General features: G+C 44.3%; 1 protein-coding gene across 8 annotated transcripts; it reads left to right on the forward strand.

Moving 5' to 3' along the window:
• Window positions 1-56: 56 nt before the first annotated feature.
• Window positions 57-25,943, forward strand: EWSR1 (EWS RNA binding protein 1). Of its 8 annotated transcripts, none has more exons than XM_061385244.1 (18): window positions 57-159; window positions 4,445-4,481; window positions 4,621-4,672; window positions 5,916-6,042; window positions 6,466-6,483; window positions 10,304-10,490; window positions 12,434-12,601; window positions 14,728-14,939; window positions 15,829-16,009; window positions 18,761-18,798; window positions 19,339-19,371; window positions 19,668-19,786; window positions 22,602-22,731; window positions 23,484-23,606; window positions 23,959-24,121; window positions 24,491-24,588; window positions 25,031-25,283; window positions 25,551-25,943. In XM_061385244.1, exons 1-18 carry the CDS (start codon window positions 147-149, stop codon window positions 25,588-25,590), a joined length of 1,992 nt encoding a protein of 663 aa, XP_061241228.1. In that variant the 5' UTR covers window positions 57-146; the 3' UTR covers window positions 25,591-25,943. The 8 variants fall into 8 exon arrangements, with proteins under 8 accessions (XP_061241228.1, XP_061241231.1, XP_061241229.1 ...); XM_061385247.1 differs by having other exon boundaries at window positions 18,764-18,798; XM_061385245.1 differs by having other exon boundaries at window positions 5,919-6,042.
• Window positions 25,944-26,438: the final 495 nt, after the last annotated feature.

Here is a 26,438-nt window from a genome sequence, read left to right on the forward strand (position 1 = left end):
GCAGGTCATTCCGCCTTCCCCCACCCCCGTGGCGGGAGCCCGATGGTAGCGCCCGAGGTTGCGGGTCTCGCGCCTGCGCAGTGCGGCGTCTAGAGGACCAGCGAGAGGGAGACGGACGTTGAGAGAACGAGAAGGAAGGAGAGAAAATGGCGTCCACGGGTGAGCGTGGTGGGACTGTGGTCGCGCCGCCGACGGCAGGGACGCCTAGATTGGGGGCCGCTCGTCTTTGGGGATGGCAGGGACGACTGAGTGGGCTTTCCCGAGAAGGGTGTGAGGTACCCGCCGCGGTCTGAGAAGCTCGATGGCCGGCGTCCCCCTCCGCGCCTTCCCCTCCCCCCACCGTGCAGGCCGGCTCTGGAACCTTCCGGCGCCCCCGGCGCGCGGGGGGCTGGAGGCGGCGGGGGCGCGCGGGGCCTGCTTTGGCCTCCATTGTGTGGCGGCGGTCGGGCCCCGAGATCCGGGCTGCTCGCCACGTGGGCGGGGCCTGAGGCTTCGGGGCCCCGCGTGGGGTGGGGGCGGGAGAGTTTGGCCAGGCCTCGGGCCCGGCACCCCGAAACTGGAGGTGGGGCGGGCGGCAGGTAGCGGCTCGAGAAGCGGCAGGCCCGCTGTCTTTCTGACTTCTACCCGCCACAACCCCACTCCCAGGGCCGCAGCCTAGGCCCGAGGCCGATTCTGCCTCACCGAGAAGCCCGGGGGGGGCGGGGGGAAACAAACATAAAAAGGCTTCGCGGACTTGTGAGCTGAAGGGCGCCGACCTATGAGCCGGAGCCCCGTCGTCCTTAAAGCCGGGTCGGCTGGCACGTCGTCCAGGGCTGCCGAATTGCCTTCCTCGGCGGGTTCCAGCCCCCAAGCCGAACTTCTGCCCGACTGGGCTTTAAACGGAGCGCCCCCACCCCACGCTCCGCTTTACAACTACCCAGTCAGCTGCTGCTTAAAGTTTTTTTTTTTTTAAACCATTATTAGTCCTTCTTTCCGCCACAAAAAGCAATTAAGCGGCTTCCCAGGGCCATTTTTCATCAAACGCGGAGGGAGGCCTGTTGTATAATGAGGCCAACCCAGTTCTCAAGGCTAGGAATCCACCACCGAAAGACATTTCTTGGCCTTTTTGATTTAGGAGAAACAAAAGTCCTCGGTCGGCGTTTGAATTATGCTTAAGTAATCTTCTCGCACGTTTATTCGCTTAGGTTAAGCCGAGAGAGGCTTGTTTATTTCGTGGTCTGACAGAGCGGAAGGAGGCGCGGACTGGCCTTTGAAAGAAAGCCGGGGTGGGATCTGTAATTTGGTGTGTGGGGTGGTCCTTACCGCCCCGGGGTGTGTAAGAGAGTTTGCAGACCGTGCACTAACTGCGGTTGTGGATCGGGTGGGGCGATTTTTGCCTCTGGGGTGGTTCTTAGGCAGCCTGACTCCCGGCCTTGCAGGCAGTTAGAGAAGAGGGGAAATGGGAAAAGCTTTGGGTCCTTCCGAGTTTTAATCCGAAAAGGGTCCAGAATCCAGCAAGGGCAGGACAGTCTTCAGAACTCTCCCCAGCTTTGTGGTCTGTACACAAGCATGTGGTAGATGCTGGCTGTTAGTGCCAGGGTACAGAGTGCCCCTGGAGGAAAGGACTCTGAAACAACCACCGTCCAGGACACCTCCTGGTGGGGAATGGTTTGCTCAGAGCCCTTTCCTCCTCCCTCTTCCCTGCAGTGTTAGGAGTTTGTAAGGGAGAGTGCTGCTCTCCCTTCCCCGTGAAAGTTTGGGGAGTACACATGTGTGTGTATTTAAGTGTGTGTGTGTGGACCTGCCAGTTTCTCGTTCTCCTTTGCTCAAGCTCTGTGTACTGGTGGCCGCTGCATACTTTATTAGAATTGCAATTGTGGTTTATGTAGACAGCAGGTCTGACCTGGGGAACTTTGAGGGAATCCTTGTCTGGACTTCAGTGCCCTGTCCTTCAAGGTGACCGGGTTAGGCTAGACCTTTGAAGAGCTTTTTGAGCCCTTAGTTTCTGATGTTACAGCTCTCACGGAGTTGTCCCAAAGTGACTTTAACTTATGATGTAGTCTGAAGCTCCTAACTCTGAACAGTTCGAATCGTGACTGCCTGAAGTTTCTAAAAGCCACCACATTGGGCAATATTCTTAGCTTTTCTTCCTCCTTATTTGGCATATTTAGAAAAGTACCTAAAGTATATGTCCCCTTTAGCAAAGAAACTTCCAAGTAACCACCATTCAGACCAAGAAATAGAATGTTGCTAGCACTCTTGGTTGGGAATATCCCCAGGAGGAGGACGTGGCAACCCACTGCAGTAATTTTTCCTGGAGAATCCCATGGACAGAGGAGCCTGGTGGGCTACAGTCCAAAGGGGCACAAAGAGTCTGACACGACTGAAGTGACTTGGCATAGCACTCTGGAGGCCCCCACCCATAGCCCCCCCTTTCTTCTCAACTTGTCCTGTGTTTTAGTGTAGTCTTTAGCTACACGTTTGGGAGTTATTAAAAAAAATAATTATAACTGCTAAATAATCCAACCAGTGTGTAACTGTAGATTTTTGAGGCCATATAAAGGTTTGTATGCTGTAGGAAGATAACATAAGTTCTCGTGAAACACATTTACCACCTCCCCTAGCCCAGCGGTGTGGGGCTAAATCAGCTGGTTTCCCATTGATCTGAGATCATTCATTGTTCCTTGTCAGCTTTGCCAGTTTTGTTTTACATAACTGTTGTTGTGTAAAAGTTCTCCTGCAAACATTGAACTTACATCTCAGTGATATAGAACCATTCCTCACACAGAAGCCTCAGTAGAATGTAGATTGAAATATTTGATTTTTGGTGTTTCATTGGTGTGTTTATTTTTTAACTAAAACGTTAAAGAAGTGATTTGAATTTTTATGTCACATATGGAGCTAAGATTGTCTTGAACAAATTGATTTGTTCATTATACATAGCCTTTGGTGGTTGATCTGATAATGTTGATGATTCAGGGTTCTGAGTTAAGGGTGTAGAGGAAGGAAAGTGGTCAAGTTATGTGTAGAGGTGAAAAATGAGCCAAGTTAAAGAGATGGATTCAGCAGAATGCTCTGGGGGCAGGCCAGGTGAACTGTGAAGCAGGCTTCTGTTGGAGTGAGGTTAGAAAACCCCTCTGTGAAGATCTGTCAGCTTTTGCTTTCAGATAAGGCACTACTTTCTGATTGGAAAGAAAGGACCCTTTGGTCTGCCTTAATGGCGGTATTGTCTTCTGACATATTAATAGAATAAGATAGTAGTTCTTAGGGAGAGCAGAGAATTGGGCAGGATTTTTTAAAAGTATATATAAATGTTTGCTTCTCCCACGAAAGCTTCTTAACAATTTTATTTTCTATTTTCACTATTTTTAGACACCTCAGTGGACCAGAGGGGTTTTTTTCTTAAGTCCCTTTTTGTGCATTTGTAGATTAAAAAAAAAGAATATTTATTTGGCTGTGCTGGGTCTTAGTTGCGGCACATTGAATCTGCATAGCGGCATGCAAACTTCTCCCTGGTTGTGGTGCACAGGCTTAGCCACCCTGTGCGTGTGGGATCTTAGTTCCCAGACCAGGGATCGAACCCATATCCTGTGCTCCAGAAGGCAGATTCCTAACTACTGGACCACCAGGGAAATCAAACTATTCAACCAAAAGATTAAATGCTTTCTCCTCCACCAGTTCGGGTCTTCAGTGGGATTTGTAACGTGGGTTGAACCCATATCCTGTGCTCCAGAAGGCAGATTCCTAACTACTGGACCACCAGGGAAATCAAACTATTCAACCAAAAGATTAAATGCTTTCTCCTCCGCCAGTTCGGGTCTTCAGTGGGATTTGTAACGTGGGTTGTTTTAAAATTATAGATGTAACCCCTCATAGGGTCAGCAAACCCTTTAGAATGGGGTTTGCAGGATTACGTGCATCATTTTCTGCCATTTCTGTTCAGCCTTCCTAGGGAATTATGGGTGGTCTAACTTGTTAAGGGAGTGATTTTTTTTTTTTTTTTTTTGAACTAGGTTTTGAGGAGATGCAGCTACTGATGTAACCATTCCAGTATTAAACATTGTTATATTGTTGCATGCCTCCTGAGGGTAGAATTTTGGATCCTGTTATATTTATCTTGTCTCCTGTTAGTTTTAGGATGATGATCATGTATTTGAAATGACAGCCAGTGGGTTAAGGGAGGCTTTGTAGTCATGGGAACATGCAAAGTATCTTTGCCAAATCAGCTGATCTTGACCTCATTCACTAGCACTTTGTTCAAATTTTCTGAATTTAACTGGCTTAGACTTATTTTTGGTTTGGTGTTGAGAGAGAAGAGATATTCATTTGGACCTGTGTTGTCCTGTGGTCCTCTCGGTACGGTATTTAAAAATTCATCTTCCTGCTGCCTGAATTCCTTCCCTCCTTTTTCTTTCCTCCTTGTAAATTCTGGCTTCACACTATATTCTCTTCTTGTTTTCTCTAGATTATAGTACATACAGCCAAGCTGCAGCCCAGCAGGGGTAAGTCAGATTTTTACAAGTGTACTTTGGGTGTGATTGGTTGCTTTTTTAGAATACAGAGCCTCCTCTAATTGTAGAGAATTTAGTAATGGAATTTGGATGGTCTGTATTCAGTTCTTGCATTTAATTTCTCTTACAGCTACAGTGCTTACACCGCCCAGCCCACTCAAGGATATGCACAGACTACCCAGGTAATTTTTAAGATAATTATATGTGGCTGCATCCCCAAGTAAACTGTTTCCATCAGCCATTAAAACAATAGCTAGCATGAATCTTTTTCAAAAATTAAGTAATGGAAAAGTATAATGTGTTTGAAATCATAAAATGCAGATATTTAAACTTTCACAGTGGGAGTGCCGTTGTAATGAAACCATCCTCAAACTGGGAGTTGCTAGTTCTCCTTTCCTTTCTAGTATTATTTCAAGTTACGGGTTTTGCTCCATGCTTGTTCCTTTTACATATTTTGTGTTTGTTTAACTTAATTGTACAGCAGTTTTGCAGAGGAAGGTGATAATATGGCATTTTGCAGATAAAAAATTGTAGTGCATAGATATTACACCATTTGCCAGTGGTTGCACAGTAAGTGATGGGTCAGCTCTTATGGCTGCCTAACTATAGGGCTTCTGAGCTCTTTCTAGTACGTGAGCCTGTTTTAAAATTTAGGCCAAAAGATACCAGAAATTAGCCACCTAGTGTTCTCAAGATTGCCTCAAATTCTGAAATGGTCTGTGGCATAAAAGAATACTAATAGCTCTGTTGTGGAAAGATTCTAGGACAGGCAGAATGTGATGTCTCTAGCAGATCTTACATAACTGGCCATTCAAATCTAGAATGTGATCTTACTGATATCTGAAGGAACAGCTCATACCTTGCCAGGTTTTAAGTATTACTGATGTCTAAGTTCAAAATTCAGTACTCATGCTTTACTAATCTAAAGGACATATGTAGTATTCCTCATTTTCTTTGAAGTGGTGTGATAATTTGTAAATCTTTGTCCCATGCTGAAAATCCAGTTTTCAAAATTGTCTGACAGGTTTTAGCCCCATTTTCATTTTTTTTCTCTTTTCATTTTGTTTTTCTAGCATTTGTTTCTATTTGCTAAAACTGCTACACTGCGTGCTAGCAATTATACATCTTTTCCCTCATTGTGCATCATTTGAGGGTATCTTGTTAATTTCTTGTATCATTAAATTGAGATTTTTACCTACTTATCTCAGGAACTTTTTTGTAGTTTAGGAAAATACAAGTGGATTAGATAAGGGGAAACAGGCATTCAAGATATTGTGATCTCGTCTTTTTTTTTTTAATCTTTTTATTAAAAAGCATATTTTTTTACTTTGGTTTTCCAATTTAGGAACTTAGAAGTAAGTTAGTCCATTTTATTGCTAAAATGCTAGATTCATGTATGAAGTTTCTGAATTCTTTTTCTTGGAGCAGGCATATGGGCAGCAAAGTTACGGAACCTACGGACAGCCCGCTGATGTCAGCTATACCCAGGCTCAGACCACTGCGACCTACGGGCAGACCGCCTATGCAGCTTCTTACGGACAGCCTCCCACTGGTAAGACCCTGCGAGACTTTGGGGTCACGTCACCTAGGGTGTTTGTTAAGGAACTTGCTAGTTGTGCTCTTGGGTATATATTCTAGTTGATAACCTTGGCGTCTGGGAATCCTTTATTCTTAGGAGGAGCTGGGTTTTTTGTTTTGTTTTTCCTTTTCGTTACATTCTTCTTGAAGGATCTCTAATAGAATGTGGGTGGGGTAAATTCCAAAGGAAAAAAGAACTTTTTCTTTTATCTATCTTATACAGTGTATTAAATAATCTCACGACAAAATGGAGAATATATAAAAGATTGTGCTAATGCTAATACTGGGTAAGAATGAGCCTTCTTGAACCGAGCTGCTTAAAAATCGCACTGATTTTCAGATCTGTTTTCTTCATCTGATAGTGTGCCCTCTACTTTTTGTTTTGTGCTTTCCACAGTAGAAGGGACCAGTACAGGTTTGACTATCCTGCTCATTCTTGCATGGGAAATGCTTTCCATCTTGTCTAACCCTGTAATGTTAACCCTTTAGGTGTTTTCATTTGTTTAACCCTCAAACTTTTTAACATCACACACAACAAGGTGCTAATGGAAAATTGCTTCAGGTGCCATTTGCAGATCCATGTCCTTTTTCTTTATCTGATTTTGGGAAAGATTTTGCTTTGTTTTATTTTACATTATTTTGTGTCAAGCCTTAATAATAGTTGTTCACCTTCTCAGAGGTATTTCAGATGACTACTTCCCAGCTGATTTCCCCCTGTTCCCTCAAGGATAGGTTGCATGATTAGATTTGTTTAGAGGAACAGATTGCCATCCTGCATGTATTCCGTTTGTCTGTTGGTTGGTTTCCAGTCCAGACATGTTTTATTTTCCTTTTAAGTATTAATGATGTTTTTTTTAATCCATAGTATGTTTTAAATATATATGTAACAGCATTTCAGGGAGCAAAAAATGAACTACTTTAAGAATTAGAATAAATTATATCCTAATACTGGGGTTGAAAGTGGAGTGTGTGAAAATTGTACAATAACTTTTTTATCTTTAATACTGTGTAACATTTCAGGATCCCTACCTTTTCCCCACCCACCCACTCTTGTCATTATTATTGTAAGAGAATATTACTTTTCAAACTATCTTCAGTCCGCAAGTTATATATGGTCTACCAGAGTTGGCAGGGAGAAACTCACCTATGATTTAATTCATTGTGTGACTGTGTCATGGATTGATGGGATGTATTCCTAGTCTACCTAATGCGTATCATTGAATAGGATGGGAAGTGTGTAAACTTTCTGTGGGTGTTGGCAACTGTAGAAAAACCTGGAACTGAAATTCTGCAGTTTGTATTTTTAACACAGAATTTTGAAATTATGAGATGAACTTTACATATTCAAGCTGTTACATTTTTAATGATATGTAATTGACATATATGACATTAGTTTCAAGTGTACAACAAAATGACTCAGTGTTTGTGAGTATTGTGAATTGATCACCACCAGTCAGCATGAATCACCACACATCATCCTTCCCCGCGCCCCCCAACACATACGCACACATCATCCTTTTGATGAGAACTTTTAAGATCTTCTCTCCACAACTTCTAAGTATACAATACAGTATACTGCACTTTACTTCCCCGTGACTGATTTATTACAACTAGATGTTTTTAGCTACCTTTAACTCATTTTAAAAGCAAGTGTCATTTGAAGTTAAAAAAAATACAGCTTTTGGAGTCTCTGAATCATTTTATAAGAACATGATCAAGTCATTTGTAGGAAATACAGTTTCTAGGTTCTGTAGAGCTATGTATTCACTTTGTAGTTTATGGAAGACCTGTCATATCTCCCCTAATTCTCCCATCAACTTTGGGAGTGTAGGAACTAAAATTAAGCCTGGTGAATAAATTGAGGCTGAACCACACCAAATGGGGCCCCAGCAGTAGTGGTGTTGTGGCGCACACGGAGCACTTTTTCCCTCACTTCATTCTGCCTTTACACATGAAAGTCACTGGATAATTACTGGAAGAAATATGTAAAAAGACTCTTTTCCTGAATATTTTAAAATAAAACTTCATGAGGAGGAGCTATATAAATCTTAGCTTATTAATTGGAATGGAAATATTAGACTTTAGATTGTATTGAAGTTGAACAAAAATTCTGGTGGTTTGTGTGATGTTTCTTACTTTCTTTTTTCTTAAATTCATCACCACATGGTAGATATGTTGTCTTTTTTATATTGGTCATTTTTATTGTCATTTTGTTCTATTAATTTTTGCTCATTTTGCTTGGCTGCTTGTGTGGGTATTACAAATTAATTAAAAGATTATTAATCCAATGTCTATTACCGTAATTTTCAGCACTACAAGGGTCTGTTGATGGATGTTTTTATGACATGAGTTATTGCCCTTATCAGTTTTTGCTTTTTTTAATTGTTGTCTTTATAAATCTTAAAAATGGCTTGTCATGGAGAGGGGAAAAATCTGTGTAGGAGTAATAGGGTAGGTGGAATTAGATTCCAGTTAAATTTAAATAAATGAGTGCTTTATATGGTTGACATTAGGATTCTGCAAAGAAATTTTAAATAAACAGTTGAGATGAATAACATGCCAACTCAAAAAACTTCCAGTGCTTGGGACTCCTGTTTTGTGAAATATGCTTTCATACACGTTTCAACCCAACATATTTGAGAAGGCAGTTACTGTTTTTGTGTATAATTAATTTCAGAATTGCCCTGAAGTGTTTGAAGAGGAGAAGAAAGTATTCTGTGCTACAGACTGGGGATATTTTAGATTGCACAGAGGGAAATTGGTTTTTTTTTTTTTTTTTTTTTTGGCTAGTAAGTTCTGTGTAGAATGAGGACACTGTTCTAACTGAGGTTTGTTATGAGTACTGAAACTTTTTTGCTTTATTGAGATTTGGATTTTTCTTTGATGGACATAAATGCTGAGTACTAGATTTGACTCTGTTGCATGGCTGACTGCTTGTTGAATAGGAATAAGGAAAGCCAAGCAAGCATCAGGAAAGATCATGACACCTCTTCTAGGAAAGGGACTCAAGTTAGGAACTGCAGGTTCGGGGGTTGTCATGTTCCAAGCCCAAATTCCAGATGGAAGGGCATGGACCCCAGAAATTCCCTGGTGGTCCAGTGGTTAGAACTTGGGGCTTTCACTCCTGGGGCTTGGGTTCACTCTCTGGTTGGGGAACTAAGGATCCTGCAACCTGCACAGTGCGGCAAAAAGGAAAAGAAAGGGTGTGGACCCCGCCTGGTGTGGCAAAGGCAGGAACTAGGGAGAGACCCAAGCTTGGTCTCTGCACACCCACAAGGACAGGTGTGTAACACTTGGTCAGGGACACGGCAGGGAGGCTGTGAAGCCCACCTCCAGCATTGCTTAGCAGGGAAAATGCTCATTTGCTCACAGTAGGTAAATAAGAGAGAAGTGGGGTGGGTGACTTGGTGACTCCTAGCATCTCAAATGGTTTATGTAAAATGTAACATTAACTTTCAGTGTGTTTTGGGAGTATTAAGATAATTTATCAAAAAAGTCAAAGAGGAAAACCTTTGTTGGTCATATGTACGTAAGCAGATATAATTTGTAGTATGTCTTTATTACTAATGTAATGCTGGTAACTGGCATTTTCTTAGTAATTTATTACCCAAAACAAAATTAGTGGTTCTTAAAGAGTGTTTAATCAGTTGTTAACATCTCACTGAAAATTAAACACATCTTCTCCACAATTTCCAGTTTCCTTAAACTTGAACTGCCCATGATGCTTGGAGCTGAAAGCAAATAATTCCAAATGATAGGTTTTAATGCTAAACTTGTACCTGGATCCTTATTTTGCAGCTACTTTAATATATGTCTTTTACCTCCCTTTCTGGGGCATTTTATTCCTGTTTTAGAGATTTGGGGGATACTTAAGTAGTTAGTTGAAAAACTTGTTTAAGAAGGCCTGCTTGCAAAGCCAGTGTAGAATTTGTGTCCCCTATTGAATCCCTTAAAGGAGGGGGCAAAGGGAGCCCTTTTTTCTATATCAGCATTTCTCTCTTCCTTTCTGTTTGGTGTGGTTTAGAGCAAAAGAGACGGTGCTTTGCTGAAAACTGAGTGTTTTCAGAGAACTTAGGCTTTAAATACTGGTTTGTTGCTACTTTTACTGAAGGGGAGATATTTAAAGGGGCCAAATATCGTAATGTTTGGAAGTGATTTATAATTTGTTCTGTTAATGAGTGTCCAGGCAGATCTCTGAGGAGCCAGAAATCTGACGTAGCTCTCCTTTGTTCCAGGATATTCTACTCCAACTGCCCCCCAGGCATATAGTCAGCCTGTCCAGGGGTACGGCACTGGTGCTTATGACACCACCACTGCTACGGTTACTACCACCCAGGCCTCCTATGCAGCTCAGTCTGCATATGGCACTCAGCCCGCTTACCCGGCATATGGACAGCAGCCAGCAGCCACCGCGCCTGCAAGGTAAGGCCCCTCGCCTGCTCCTACCGCCACAGCCTTGGGCCCCCTCGCCTGCTTCTACACTGCAGCCTTGGGCCCCCTCGCCTGCTCCTACCGCTGCAGCCTTGGGCCCCCTCACCTGCTTCTACGCTGCAGCCTTGGGCGTTCAGAAGAGGGCTCAGCCACCCCCTTGAGAGCACCCTGAGTTGGTTCCTTTGCAAAGCTTACTTAGATCTGCTTGGGTGTTAACTGTTCTTCACCCAGCACAGTCACACCAGAAATGTTACCCATCATTAAGTAGATCAGTGGTGCCATCCAGGGGCCAAAATAAGGAATGTCACTGAGTGGGTTGTTTGGTTTCAGTAGAATGGGCATTTTGATACGAGGAGGTATTGTATTTACTTTGCTAAACCCAGATGAAAATAGAGTGTGGTTTCCTCACAACAGAACAACTGATGGACTTAGAGTTTGATGCTTTACCTTTGGTTTTATTGACCCTGTAAATGGGTAATAGCTTTCTCTTTGGGAAAAACACTGTAGTTCTCAGTTGGGGGCGGGTCGGTTGTAGAATCATGTATTTTAAGAAACAGTCCCATGATTCAGTTGTCAGTAAAGGCTGTGTCCATATCCAAAAGTCAGACATTGGTGATGTGGTTTTCTGTATTGTGTACTGGCTTGGTAATCTAAGTACCACAGGCAAGTATGAATTCTTAACTGGGTACCCTGTTACGGGTGAATATTTGGGCAAACAGTTCGTACTCCGTGACTGATAAGCAAGTAAACAATATTAATTATTACTTAACAGAAGATTTCAGGTCTTTGCTTTAGACAGTGCACTTAGGTGGCTTCTGCATACAGTCTGGAAGGAACACTGAATTCTGGTTTGAAAGAAGACTTTAGGGAGTAAACACGAGATCAACTTGTAACCTAGACTTTTTTGTCTGCTGTAGAGGTAAGAAATTAGCTCTGGCAAACACTCGTGAGAGTACTTCTAAAATGCACAGTGAGTAATCAGAGCTACTGAGTAGTTTACATCTTTTAGACAGTCTTCAGTGGCTAGTGTTAAGTGGGTTCCGCCAGTGTCCCAATTCAGTTGACTTAGAATGTCCTCAGATGTTTGAGGTCCCATTTGATGCTCCATTGCAACAGTGTATCCAGTCCATGGCGGGCGGGGGTGGGTGGGGGCAGGTCTATGTTAGTCTTTGAATAAGTAATCCTTTTTGGTTTCTTAATTTTTCAATCCCTCACACTTTATAACAGTCATCTGTCTCCTGATCAGTCATAGCTAGTCAGTTCCCTCAGAGAGAGGGAGCTTGTGAACTGTTGCAGCTCTTTGGAGAAAGCAGTACTTCCACATCCTCCCTGGTCTGCCTGCTGATTCTTGGGCTTTGCTTAAAATAGTGCACACTCAACTCTGCTACAACCCTGTTACAGACTTTGGGGTTAAGGGGTAATAAAAACCTCTTTGGTTTTTTTCCCCTTAGGATTAAGATTGGTTTTCATCACTTCACAAGGATACTTCCCAGTTCATTTTAAGCATGAGAGGATGCCATAGACTTATGTAAATGTTACTTTAACCCAGAATTTGCATTATTGTTAAAGTTTCTTGTTTGTCTTTAATAGTCCTTATTGAGAAAAGGCATTTTCTTCCTGAACAAACCACTTCCCATCCCAGATCTGTTAAATGGGCAGCACAGAGTATTGTAATTGCTTGTATAGCTGCTGATGTGAAACGAAAGGAGCGTGTTGATGTCTCTTCCGTGGATGTCATTAAGACTCTTCCATCTTTAGTGTTCTCTTCCAGCAGAGACCGTTGGACCAACATTGGGTTTTGATGGAGTTCACTTTACAACTGTATTTATTTCCAGGCTCAATCCTAACATTGTTTATTGCTCATAGATTATAGAGTTCTTACTCAAGAGTTTGGTGTTAAGAGAAAAGTCTCACTTTTTTATTTCTCCTTTTAGACCGCAGGATGGTAACAAACCCGCTGAGACTAGTCAACCTCAATCTAGCACAGGGGGTTACAACCAGCCCAGCCTAGGATATGGACAGAGTAACTACAGTTATCCCCAGGTGCCTGGGAGCTACCCCATGCAGCCGGTCTCAGCACCACCATCCTATCCTCCTACCAGGTCAGTCTTCTCTTGCTTGTTCTTGTGGCCAGTGAGCTAGTGGAATAATAGAGCAGATTTTTTTCAGGCAAGGAAGCTTGCTTTTGCTTCCTCAGGTGAACTGTGTTACCTGACTCTTCCAGGGATAAGCCTGACCACATATTCTACATTAAAACCTCAGTCAAAAACACGTCTAAATATCAGTACATTTTTACCACTGTTTTTTTTGTTTTTTTTTTTTTAATTTATTCAGATGAGAAACAGTGGCATGAAAGCAGATAAACAGAACCATGGAAGTCACATTTTCCAGGTGCAGTTGAGACGGATCAAGTTGCAGGGCATTATTTTTTCAAAAAGAAAGTTTACCTTAATCATTTAACGTTTAACTTAAAGGTCCATTCTTGCCCCAGTCTTAATGGCTAAGCTAAAGCCTTTCTTTTTGACTTACGAGTTTATTGTTCTGCATTTTGTCTTAATTAGCCACACCAGCAACTACAGTGTCCAGTTTTGGTTTCTTTAAAGTAGAGGAAAAACCACAGGTTGTCTCAGATTTATTTTTTTGATGCAAGTTTTCAAATGAACTGTCTGAATTGTGTCCTTGAGTGTTAACTTGGTTTTGATAGAATTAATATTTCCCCTTTTTGTATTCATTTCATTGGCTTATGTATAAGCAAGCACAGCTGATGGTAAGTGTCTCTGTACAGCTTGGAGCAGAAGTGGGCAGGGTTCGAGCATTTCTTCCCAAGGGCCCACCCACACCTGTCATGTTGAGAGCACTGAATCTGGCAAGTTGAACAGATGTACTTGGTGTGAAGAGAGGCTTTTGAGTCCTAACAGCTTCCCAGGGGCTTCTCTGGTGTCTCAAACAGTAAAGAATATGCCTGCAATGCAGGAGACCCAGGTTTGATCTCTGGGTCTGGAAGATCCCCTGAAGAAGGGCATGGCAGCCTACTTCAGTATTCTTGCCTGGAGAATCCCATGAACAGAGAAGCCTGGTGGGCTACAGTCCATGGGGTTGCAGAGAGTTGGACACATTCTACAGCTGTGGTGAGGGAGGTGCAGACACTTAAAATGATTGTAGTTAGAATTAAAATTGTACTGTGCCTTGTGTTGTTTTTCATTATCATGGTTCATCTAAAGTTTAATATTTCAAGCTTTATTTCTGTGTAAGAGTATCTTTGGTTAGTTTCCCTTCCCTTTAGTTGACATCTGTGAAGGTGAATATAAGTCTGATATTCATGTTTCATACAGTACCTTGATTCTGATGTTTCCTTGTTCATCTTTTCCTTATTAATGCCCAGATTCATAGACGATCAGGCATGTCTGGAAGTTTGGAACTATATATATATACCAAAGCAACTTGAAACTTACCCTCAAGAGAAAAGTGGCCACACAAACACACATCAAGTAGCCTTGTACCTTCAGAAAACAAGTCATCACTCCAGGGAATTATGTTGGCAGGCAGCCTTAGAACTGAACACCATACTGAGCTGCCTCGCTTTTCTCAGTGCCTTTTCCTGGGTCTGTCTTCCCTGGGAGCACAGTCTTCCCTTAATACAGGAAGCACCTAGGCTCCCAAACGTGCCTTGAGTTTGGTTGAGAATAACTATTGTTCTGATGAGCACGTGTGCCTGCGTGTGTGTGTGCTCAGTCGTGTCGACTCTTTGCGACCCCATGGACTGCAGCCTGCCAGACTCCTCTGTCCATAGGATTTCCCAGGCAAGAGTGCAAGAGTAGATTGCCATTTCTTCTGCAGGGGATCCTCCTGACCCAGGGATTGAACCTGTGTCTCCTGTATTGGCAGGTGGAGCCTCCTAACCCTCCACTACTGCACCACCTGGGAAGCCCTGTTTTAGTAAAGGTGGGGGGGGGGGAGTCTTAAGGTTGTACATTTTATAGATGGGTTCATCGTGTGTGTGTGTGTGTGTGTGTGTGTGTGTGTGTTTTGTGTAATACCCTCTCCTATTCAGAACTTGATTCTAGATACAAAAATACTTTGCTCATTTTAAGTTCAGCATGTTAATATGTAAAAAGTAACTACAGTTTTAAGGGTTTCTATGTCACATGCTGGGAATGTCTCTTACACTTGGGGGACCTAAAATAACAAGCCTCTCCTAACAAACTGTTTTGTTTTGTTTTTTTCTCAGCTACTCCTCTACGCAGCCGACTAGTTATGATCAGAGCAGTTACTCCCAGCAGAACACCTACGGGCAGCCGAGCAGCTATGGACAGCAGAGTAGCTATGGTCAACAAAGCAGCTATGGGCAGCAGCCACCCACTAGTTACCCCCCCCAGACTGGATCCTACAGCCAGGCTCCAAGTCAATATAGTCAACAGAGCAGCAGCTACGGGCAGCAGAGTGAGTTGCTAAGAGAGAAAACCAAATAAGAATGGTTGTGTTTAGAGTTTCTGAAACGGGGAAACACTCTTGACCACTGTGTGCTTTTGAACTCCAGGATGCATCTTGAGGGTATCATATCCTGGCTAATAATCCTGGCTTTTCTCCAGTTTAATTGTTGTTAGTATGCCTTAGGAGAAAAGAGAGTTTGTAACTGACCAGAGAAAAAGTTTCAGACTGCCAGCCCTGCTCTCTGGGGAGGTTATATGCAGTGAATGAAGCCAGCTTTTCTTATGGCCTGCCCACCCCAGTTCATTAAGAGAGCGTGAGCAGGTAGCTATTGAAGATTCTTGCAGTTTTTATAGTTAAAAAGATACTGTATTTTTATTTTGTTTTTTTGTTCACATTCATAAGACAAAAATTTTTGTGGAATGTTGTTACGTGGAAAAGTAACCAAAAATTCAAAAAGTTGTCTTCACAATTTAGTCTTTGCCTGGATTGTTGTCTTTAAATCACACCCATGAGTGTGTCTCATCATGACAATGGGCAGTGCTTCTTGATGGAGACTACCCCTTAGCAACCCCCAAGAAACCTGACCCATTTTTGTTTTCACTGTGGTTTAAAGAACAGTTTTTTAAGGCATCTTGGGATACAGAACCCTGTGAACTGTTGGTCAGAGTCCTATTTTTGTTTGAGAGTGGTTTTTTCCTAGGCAAACTATATGAGATTACTTCAGCCTTTTTTGTTGAACTTCATAAAAAGCTTACTGATAGGGGGACTTAATCAGATGTAAAGAAGATGGGACCTCGGTTAGTGCCTTGCAGTTGAGAATTCTATGATTCCAGGAGAAAGTACAACAGCAGTGGTGTAAATGCTGATCCATGGCTTACAGATGTGACTCTTTCCTCAGGTTCATTCCGACAGGACCACCCCAGTAGCATGGGTGTTTATGGGCAGGAGTCTGGAGGATTTTCCGGACCAGGAGAGAACCGGAGCATGAGTGGCCCTGATAACCGGGGCAGGGGAAGAGGGGGATTTGATCGTGGAGGCATGAGCAGAGGTGGGCGGGGAGGAGGACGCGGTGGAATGGGGTAAGAGCAAACCTTTTCTCCTTTTACCTAATTTTGTTTCATCCATAGGATTTTCAATGGAAAGAAGGGACTGAAAGACATGGGAAATTTATTTCTGCATTTCCATGGGTAGTCTGATGAGCCCAGGCCATCTTGCAGACATGGAAATGCTGTCTCTGTGGCATATCTGTAGAGGCAGTTCGCTTTTTTCAGTGCCAGTCAACTGGGTTGGGTGGGGAGAACAAAGAGTGGTTTTGAAACTAGAGCTTTCAGTCCCCTTCCTGGTTTCCAGAGGCCAAAGGCCTCCTGGGTAATAGATTTGGGATGGAACACACACAACCCTTCTAACAACCCTAGGTGTTTGACTAATTGCTTCTGAATGATTGTCTTGAAATACCTGGTGTATATACTGCAGAAAAGGAATGCAGCTGTTTTCCACAATGTTTGTCCCCAACTTCTGTTTATACTTGGAACTATTGAACATAATGATGAAGATCTTGGTCCCATAACCCTTGAACTATGGCCTGAGGTGCACCTGGTGTACAGAGAAGTCTGGTAGCGTTGTGCAGAGTAATGTATATAATTGTAGAAGCACTCTCCCCAGTGGAGATTCTGAGAAGTCTAAATCGGTTTGACCATTTTGATGGATGGCACAACCTGGTTTAGAAAACTTTGTTTAGAGGAGTAACATGAATCTGCTACCCCACCCTTTCCCTCCCTCCTCCCACATCCTTTTCCCTTTCTGGTGTCTCTGCTTTGATGAAGGTGAGGTGAAATGTTGGTTAACATAATCCAGAAGGCTTAGTTCTGTGTGTGTTCTGTCCCTGTATAAACTAGTAAAAATAAAAGTTATGCAGAATGTTGGTATAGGTATAAATTGGATTTGGTGCCACTGTTGGTTCAAGGAAAAACCGAATAGAATTTCTTTAGAAGTGTACTTCAAGATTAAATATATAATTGATTTTTAAATTTTATATTAACGAATCTGTTTACTGCTGAACAATACTAGTTTAAAATATTGCTTTGCATATTCTGCATAACTTAAGTCTTCAGTGAAATCTTTATTGGAAGAAAGTCATTTTATAAGATGCAAAAATGTATGAGTAATTTGGTATAAAGTAGAATCAGTCTTCTGATTTGGAGAATATCATTCCATTATAAAGGTTTCACTTCTTTACTGATGTTTTAAATAGATGTAGACACTTGAAATCACTATCATCACGTCTCCAATCATTTAGACTCCTTAGTATTTTTCAATTGCAAAACCAATTTTAAGTTTATTCATTTCAATTCTCCAGAAGTAATAATTCTACTAATTTTGCTAGATTTTGCTAGTAGAGGGTGTTCCCTCTTTCCCAGTGAGAAGTCTCTGCTGAAGCCATAGGAAACACCGTGGCTCTCCCCACAGGCTTCTCAGCAGACTGTGACGCGGTCTGCGGGACCCTGTGGGGACAATACAAGAGCCTCCCCCGCCCCTCTTTTTTTATTGTGGTGTGGTGATGGTTTTCAGTGTCTTCTGCAGGTAAGGCACTCAATGTTGTTAACATGCCCTTTTTCATTGCCTCAGTATTTTGATATTTTCATTGGCTGTTAAACGTGGAAACTTTTTAACATGCTTTGTCGCATTTATATGCTACAGGTTACAAAGTGAGAGCCTTGTATACACTTCAATACTTAAAAAGTACCCGTACTCAGTACTCAGCCGGCAGCATAATGAAAAGTGGGACTAGACACGGTGTCCATATGGAGAGGAAAAATATACATAGAATATTTTTAACAAAATGTATTCATTGTATAAATGGAACCTTCTGTAACTTGGGTAACTGCGTACTTGTTGTTTGGTAATGAACCAGAGGAGGTACAATACTCTAGAATTGTGTAACATTAAAGTGTAAACTTTTGTGTTTAAAGAGAGAGAACATTTTATGGTGTGTACTTTTAAAAAGGAAGCAAAGCTGCATGCAACAGCTTGAAATTGTATATTCAGGTATTAAAGGTGCAATACTGGTTAGAAAAGCGCGAGGCCTCCCACTGAGGAGCTGCCTTTTATTTAAGAGAAAACCTAAAAGGCCCAATTCTTATTCTTCCCCTTTCAAAATACATAAGGCAGTGATTTATGCTGTCATTGTCTTGATCTCAATTGACTTGTCTATAAAGTTGCACCCCCAGTCTGTGGAGCCTTGGTGTTTGTTGTAAATTCTCCTTTCACAGCGATTGTTAAACCCATTAGTGCCCTGCAATGTGTGGCTTTATGCTGAAGACCGGCTGGAAGCGTCCTCTGGTGTCTGTCGTAGGCCTCTACTGTGGTGTCTCCTGCTTTTTATAAACTGTGATTGTTAAGAAGCCCAGGGCCTCACTTGGCTCTCCCCTGGGAGAGGTTGAGGGTGCACCTTTATGAACATGAAAAGGTTCATCACAGCAGTTACCTGGCTTGCTGCTCCTCTCCACACAAGCTCTCCCTGTTTTTCAACTGATGGGGTGGGTGTTTGGGATGTATTTTTCCCCCAATTTGCCAAGTATTGCACTATTAATACCAGCCCCTGAAATGAAAGGAATCAACCACACTGGTGTGTACAATCAGACAAGCAAGGTTGTATATAAAGGAAATTTGAGCAAGCTGCCCTGAAGAAAGGCATAGTGACAAGATGAGAGAGATGCATTGTTTGGAGATGTGTTTAGCCAGTGCCCTTCTTCCCCACGAGCCCCCCCAAGGCTCAGAGCGGTACTGGCTTTTAAAGGGAAAGGCCTTCATTTCTTCGTTTATCCCCCCAGCAGCGCTGGAGAGCGAGGTGGCTTCAATAAGCCTGGTGGTAAGTTTTTGAGTATTACCATGGATAGTGTTTAAAAAAAAAAATACAGTCAGTTTTTAGAAAACTATAATTTTTTATTAGTTTGATAAGTGGTTTAAAAATGATCTCTACAAAAGAGACTAATGGGTACTGCCGGCACTGTCTTAGGGGTAATAAGGTTAACCCACGGTTACAAAACAAAGGGTGACTTGGAGTATTGAGCAACTGCTTCTGTAATATGGGGGAGAGTACATTTTTAAAATTTGGTTTATTTGGAGGAAAAAAAATTGACTTAAATTTAACACTAATTTGGCACGTAAGCACTGAGAGTGTATTTGGTTAATGGTTTAAAAGCAAACTCTGAGCAAAGGAAAAGCAAACCCTAGCAAACCTGTCACAGATGTTAAAGGGGCACTGCTCCATTTTAGCAGTGCGGGTCATTTTGAATTTAATGAAGCCCCATCAAACGGTGGTATAGTAGATAGCTATGTGTGTTTGTAAGGTTTGTAGCTTGCAAGACGTGCACTAATAATATTTTGTATGATCTTTCCTGGTTGGCAGGACCCATGGATGAAGGACCAGACCTTGATTTAGGTAATTTTGAATCCCTGGAATTTATGTTGTGCTTTGTAATTGAATAGCCCAGAAGTGAGTGTGTGTTGGGAGTTCAGCAGCCAGGTAGATGAGTGGAATACTCTCGCTGTCAAGAGCATTTTAGGGCTTCCTTTATCTTGAGTAAACAAGAATAGACCAAAAGTTCCGTCTCCTTCTCCTTAGTGAGGTTGGTGGTCCTCTTGGCTTTGTGATGGATGCTAGCAGGTGGTAGTGACCGTTAGTTAATCAGCCCCGATGGACACATGACAGTAACTGCCTCTCCTTTCCTCGGGAAGGCCCACCTGTAGATCCAGATGAAGACTCTGACAACAGTGCCATTTATGTGCAAGGCCTGAACGACAGTGTGACTCTCGATGACCTGGTGGACTTCTTTAAGCAGTGTGGAGTCGTTAAGGTGAGTAAGAGCATGACCTTGTGGGCTGGCAGACCTGTAACCACAGGGCATTTTGAAGAGAACTGACTTGGAGAGTTTCTGAAGTGGCTTGATTTTTTTCCTTCTGGACTGTCCATATGTGGTTTGCTCCTTAAAATACAAAAAGCAGAAAGCGAAAAATACTGTTCTATAGAAAAGAAATCCTAAACATGGTTTAAGCATATTTGATAACCCAGGGTCACTTTTATAATTATAAAGTTAATTGTAAGAATATTTACATGAACTTTTTGGGGGGAGGAAATACAGACTATAATGTTTTTAAAAATAACATTTATGTGTACATATCCCAGCTTAGGCAGTAGGGCTTTATGAGTACCTTTGAGGTGCCTGGTATATGTCTTCCTTTACTGGTTTTGTCCCTTCTCCCCACTCGAATCCTGAATTTTATCATTCCCTTTCTTTATAGATGTACCTCAATAATATTTTGTTTCACGTAATTTTGAAGAATATTAAAACACTACTGTAAGGCAAGACCATTCTGGACATACACTGGGAACAAACAGATGAGAGCCCTCAAAGTTTATGTATAGTCTAGAACGTGTTGTAAAGAAGAATACAGTTGTGCTCTGTCCAGTGATCATAATTCTTAAGGAGGAAAATAAATACAGCAAAATAGGAAAGGGATAAAATGAGGAACAGAGCCAGTCCAAGTGGGGAATAATTTCAGAATAACAGCAGGAATAGTGAGACAGGAACTTGCCTGGCAGTCTTGAGCCTGGAGTGGCTAGAAAGTTTGGTCTGAGCTACTGTGATGGTTACCAATTAGATGAGGAAAACTAAGAAAAACTGGAATTTTGAGAAGGGTTGAGGAAGGTCCCTAGGTCAAAATCTCAAAGTTTGGGCATCCTGTATTTATTTGTGGTGGTAAGTTCTGTAAAGTTGCTACAGACACTGGATTAGTAAATGCCGAGCCATCGCCCCAGAACTGTGTACACACATCTCACGTAGATTATAATCACAAATTCACAGTTCATCCTGATTAATCCTACTCGTTTTACAAAGAAAAAGGTTCAAAAGTGTGACTTGCCTGAGTTGGTATTCAGAGTTGTCCAACTAGTCCCAGAGCCAGAACTTGTTACAGAACACTGCCCCCGACCTCCCAGCTTCCAGCCTCTGGTCATTCTAGGAGAGCTGTAACGGGAGGGAAGACATTGTCTTCCTCTGCAGGGAACATGTGCATCCGGCCACACGTTTTTCACTTTCTGTTTATTGCCACAAATAACCACAGAAAGTGCCACAAGTATTGATTCTGGAGTGACAAATACTTGAATCCACGAATAATGAGAACTGACTATACCCAGGTGTAGGACTGCTGCTTCCTAAGGTGTGTATCTGGCCGACCAGTATAGACTCTTCACGGCACGTCCACCACAGCCTCACCAGGAACCACGTGTGTGTGTGTTTGTTTTAAACTTGGTAGAAGAAAGTGGAAATGTAGTTTGCTTTTCCTTGATGGTTAATAATGTTATAACGGCATCCTGTCTTCTCTGAAATGCCTGTTTGTGTCTTACACACACTTTTCATCGGGTTGTCTGTCATTTGTTGATTTATATGTGGTTCTTTATATTGTCTGAATGCTTGTCTTTGTCTTTGTTGCAAATACAAGTCTTCCAGTTTGTGGCTAGTTCTGAAAGGGCGGGTGGGAGAGCGTACCACTCTGCTTGCAGGGTCTTCGTTCCCCAGCCATGGGCTGGGCCTGTGCCCTTGGCAGTGAAAGAATGCTCACCTCTGGACCACCAGGGAGTTCCCTGAGGCTCACATTTTTTACTCACTTTCTTTTGATGAATAGGAATTCTTACTTTTTTCAGTCATTACCTTACTGGGTTGTATCTTTATGTTTTTTATCTGCAAGACCTTTTATTCCACAACATCTTTTTGAAAGGTCTGCATTTTCCCTGGTGGTATATAGTGCTGTCACACAGAAAGTACCATACCTGGATCTGTTTCTTGGCTCCATATATACTTTTCGTTAATTTGTGTGATCCTATGTTAGCAGCTCTGCTAATTATTCTGTGCTAAATCTTGATCTCTAGTAAGGCAGATTCATGTTTCATTCTTTTTACTTCTTGTTCTCCTATGTATACATTTTCAAACCAATTTTATGACGTTTAAAACCCCAGTTAGGGGACTTCCCTGGTAGTCGAGTGGTTAGGGACTCCATGCTTCTATGCAGAGGGGAAGGTACGATCCCTGGTCGAGGAGCTGAGCGCCTACATGCCTCGTGGTGCAGCCAAAAACCACACACACACAAACAGGGTGTTTCCTGAATTTATAAGAATTTGAGAATTGACATTTTTATGATATTGAGTGCTTTCCTCCCATCCCCCATTAACATTGTATTTGTCTATTAAGCCTTGGGTAAAGTCTATCTCCTTAAAAGTTTTGCAGATTTTTATTTTTTTCATGAATGGGCTGTTTTGGAATGGATTTTGTGATCCAGCTATATAAAAAGTTGGTAAATCATAAATTTCTACTTGTGGATTATATAGTATATTGTCTATTTGGGTATGTAGGATTTATTCCTAGTTAAGAAAGTAGTGTTTACCATCAAGTTTGTAAAATTAAAGATTTTTAATTATATAACCCGTCATTCAGACCACTATTTTGTCACATTTCCTGTCTTTATATGCCCTTTATAAAACATAGGCATCAGTACACGTGTATAATTTACTTCTTTTAAGCTCTATACATATTTTCACGTATCACTAGACACACAAATGTGTATCTGAAAACTAGTATTTCTGGTCATAGCTTGATTATGCTCTTTTACGCCTAGATGAACAAGAGGACTGGACAACCCATGATCCATATTTACTTGGACAAGGAAACAGGAAAGCCCAAAGGCGATGCTACGGTGTCTTACGAAGACCCAGCAACTGCCAAAGCTGCTGTCGAGTGGTTTGATGGTAGGAGCCCTGGGTCGGCGGGTGCGCCCTGCCCTCCTGGCTCTGCCTCCTCGGGGCACACGGAGGGTCTGGGAGCAAGTGTGGCGAGGGTCACCTTAGGTCTTGTGCCTCGAGTATGTCATTCTGTTAGAATGATTTTCTCTTCATGTGGCTCTAGGGACCAGGGACAGATAGGCTGTCCCTCTGTGCAGCTTAGGGTGTGCAGGAAGGAGGGCTCAGGAGGCAGAGGAGCAAGGAAACCCTCTCTCTGCTCCTGGAGGAGCGCTGGGGGTGTCCAGGCGGCGGCTTGCCCTGCTCCCTTCAGCCATACGAGGGCCCGGCGCTGACCTGGGGTTGAGATCCCTTATTTTCAGTCATTCTCACTCAGATCCACTTGCTTCTCTAAGAACAGATGTCATGAGGTGCAGAAAGCCCCACAGACCCCTCAGCCATGCATCGGATATATATATATATATAATGACTTTGATGTTGATTCTGGAATTTCACTTCTCACAAAACCAACTTGAAAGTGTCACCAAGTTCTGTCTCCTCTCAGCCACTTCCTGCTCTCCTTCTCACCCTATTAAGGCTTTTCTGGCCTCGCCTGTAAGTCTTAGGGAAGATTGTGGGAAGACACTGATGCAGTGGGAATGGTTGAGTTTGATAACGGGGTGCAGTTGGTGAAAAACGAGTTGTGTAACCTTACCTGATCCCCTCAAGGGGAGTAGGAGTTGGACTTTGGGAGTGATGAGTGTTCTCATCTCTTTTTCTAGGGAAAGATTTCCAAGGGAGCAAACTTAAAGTGTCTCTTGCTCGGAAGAAGCCGCCCATGAACAGCATGCGGGGAGGGATGCCGCCGCGCGAGGGCAGGGGGATGCCGCCGCCGCTCCGAGGAGGTATTTACCGGGGCTCTCTGGGCTCCGCTCTGCTGCTCTGAACGTTCTCGGCGCACTTGTCTCTGAGGAGCTTGGTTTCTAGAGTGAAAGCCGGCCCCTTAGGGATACAGAAAGGTGTGTGAAGTCAACACTAGTATTGAGTGCTGGCAGCAGAAGACGAGGAGGGCTCGACTGGCCAGGGAGGCTGGGCGCCCCGGGAACCGTGCTGCTGGGGGTCGGCCCTTGGGCTGCCTTTTGTTTCTCCTGTTTTGGTCCCTCACGTGTGAGGAGGCCTGTCCTCCAGCTGCAGGGACAGACCACAGGGACACAGAGCTGTGCCCAAAGAGGTGATTTCGCTGTTTCCTTACTGCAGGTCCAGGGGGCCCAGGAGGTCCTGGAGGACCCATGGGGCGCATGGGAGGCCGCGGAGGAGACAGAGGCGGCTTCCCACCAAGAGGGCCTCGCGGTTCCCGGGGGAACCCGTCTGGAGGAGGAAACGTCCAGCACCGAGCTGGAGACTGGCAGTGCCCCAACCCGTATGTACTAATCCCCGCTCCCATCCCGGAGAGGCCTGCCTGCGGGCTTCCTTTGTCCAGAGCAGCCTGACCCTGACCCTGCTGTGGGGTGGGCGGCCCCGTCAGTCTTACCAGCTGCTGTGGCGCCTTCGGGAGACGGTCACACAGTCCACTGGACTCGGGCCCACCTGCACGTGCTTGTCCAGACGCTCGGCCGGATCAAACCCTGGTCCTGTGCTGTGCTGCCTGAGGCTGCGGCTGCAAAGCCATTTTCTGTAGTCAGATCCTCTGAGTGGAGTTGGACCCTGACTCAGTGTTTGTGGTGGTTTCTGCTCAGGCGTGGCTTGTTTGGTAGGTGATTTCCGTTGTGATATAATTTTATTTATGCAGGGGCTGTGGGAACCAGAACTTCGCCTGGAGAACAGAGTGCAACCAGTGTAAGGCCCCAAAGCCTGAAGGCTTCCTCCCACCGCCTTTCCCGCCCCCAGGTAGGTACCCGCTTCTTGGCACTAAACGTCTTATTAGCTCCATGAGCTTGGTAACCAGCTGCCCAGGGTCAGGGTGGGTTCAGCAGGTGCAGCCCTGACCTTTGAACAACACAGGGGCACTGACTCTGTGCAGTTAAAAAAAATCCCCTTAAATTTCACCATCCGCCCTGTGCCTCCATGTTTGTGGTTCAGCATCCTTGGATTCTACGGACTGCAGATTGGGTAGTACTGTACTTCATATTTGGTGGTGGGAAAATCAGTGTGTAAGTGGACCCCCGAGCGTTTCAAACCTTTGTCAAAGGGTCACCTGCGGTCCCAGCGTCAGTTCTGAACTGTGACCTGGTGTGCAGTGAGGGAAGCGCGGGCCCTGCTCTCCACACGAGGCCTCTGCGCTCAGCATTCTGCCCTGGCACTGAGTGTCTCTCCTGCGCTCTCCCCTCAGGCGGTGACCGTGGCAGAGGGGGCCCTGGAGGCATGCGGGGAGGAAGAGGTGGCCTCATGGACCGCGGTGGTCCTGGTGGAATGTTCAGAGGCGGTCGTGGTGGAGACAGAGGTGGCTTCCGTGGCGGCCGGGGCATGGACCGCGGTGGCTTTGGTGGTGGAAGACGAGGTGGCCCTGGGGGACCCCCTGGACCACTGATGGAACAGATGGGAGGACGACGAGGCGGGCGAGGAGGACCTGGAAAGATGGATAAGTACGTGGGGGTGAACCAGCTGGGGGGCCTGGGCTGTCAGCCCCTTCCCCCGGAACAGGTCTCACCAGCCCCAGGCGGGAGGCGGGCGGCTGCCCTGAGCTGGGGCTGGGCTTCCTCTCCAGCCACCCCCAACCCCCACCCCCCACCCACCCCCCGTCGTCACCCACCGCCCCCTTCCCCTCCCCTCCCCACCGCCATGTCACCCACCAGCCCCTTCCCCTCTCCACCACTGTGGTAACCCACCGCCCCTTCCCTTCTGCCCAGCAGAGGCGAGCACCGTCAGGAGCGCAGAGACCGGCCCTACTAGACGCAGAGACCCGCAGAGCTGCATTGACTACCAGATTTATTTTTTAAACCAGAAAATGTTTTAAATTTATAATTCCATATTTATAATGTTGGCCACAACATTATGATTATTCCTTGTCTGTACTTTAGTATTTTTCACCATTTGTGAAGAAACATTAAAACAAGTTAAATGGTAGTGTGCTGAGTTTTTTTTCTTATTTTAAAGATGGTTGTTTAAGACTAAACAATGGGAACCCCTTGTGAGCATGCTCAGTATCATTGTGGAGAACCAAGAGGGCCTCTAACTGTAACAATGTTCATGGTTGTGATTTTTTTTTTTTTTTAAATAAAATTACAAATGTTTATAAACAGTCACCCTTCTCCGCCTCTGTTCCGCATCCACCACATACCTACTTGGACGTGCGCCCCTGACCCCCGGGTCTCCGCTTGTTCAGGCGTCCTGACCGCCCTCCTCAGGTGCCAGCCCCTCCCTGGGGGGGGTCTCACCCGGCCCCCTCCCCCCACCCCATTCCCAGAGGGGAAGTGTCCCCTGTCCTCATGGACTCTGTTCCCGCAGGCCTGAGCCCAGACTGTCCCCACCAAGACCCAGTCCCAGCTTCTCGCCACCCCCCTCACCCAGCAAGGCCGCCCTTGCTGTTCTCGGACCGACCCCCCGAGGACTCCCGCCGCGCCTGCCACGACCCCCAAGAGGCCCTGGGGACCTGAGCTGCCCCTTCAGCCTGCCTCCCTGCGGTCCCACCACGCAGGCCAGTGTGTCCCTGCCAGAGGCACAGATGCTCCCCCGCCAAGGCCCGAACACACCCAAGATGCCACTGGGCTCCTGCACTGTGCCAGGCGCTGCCCCAGCAC

This window comes from Bos javanicus, chromosome 17 (assembly GCF_032452875.1).
Source record: "Bos javanicus breed banteng chromosome 17, ARS-OSU_banteng_1.0, whole genome shotgun sequence".
In the NCBI taxonomy this organism is placed as follows: Eukaryota; Metazoa; Chordata; class Mammalia; order Artiodactyla; family Bovidae; genus Bos; species Bos javanicus.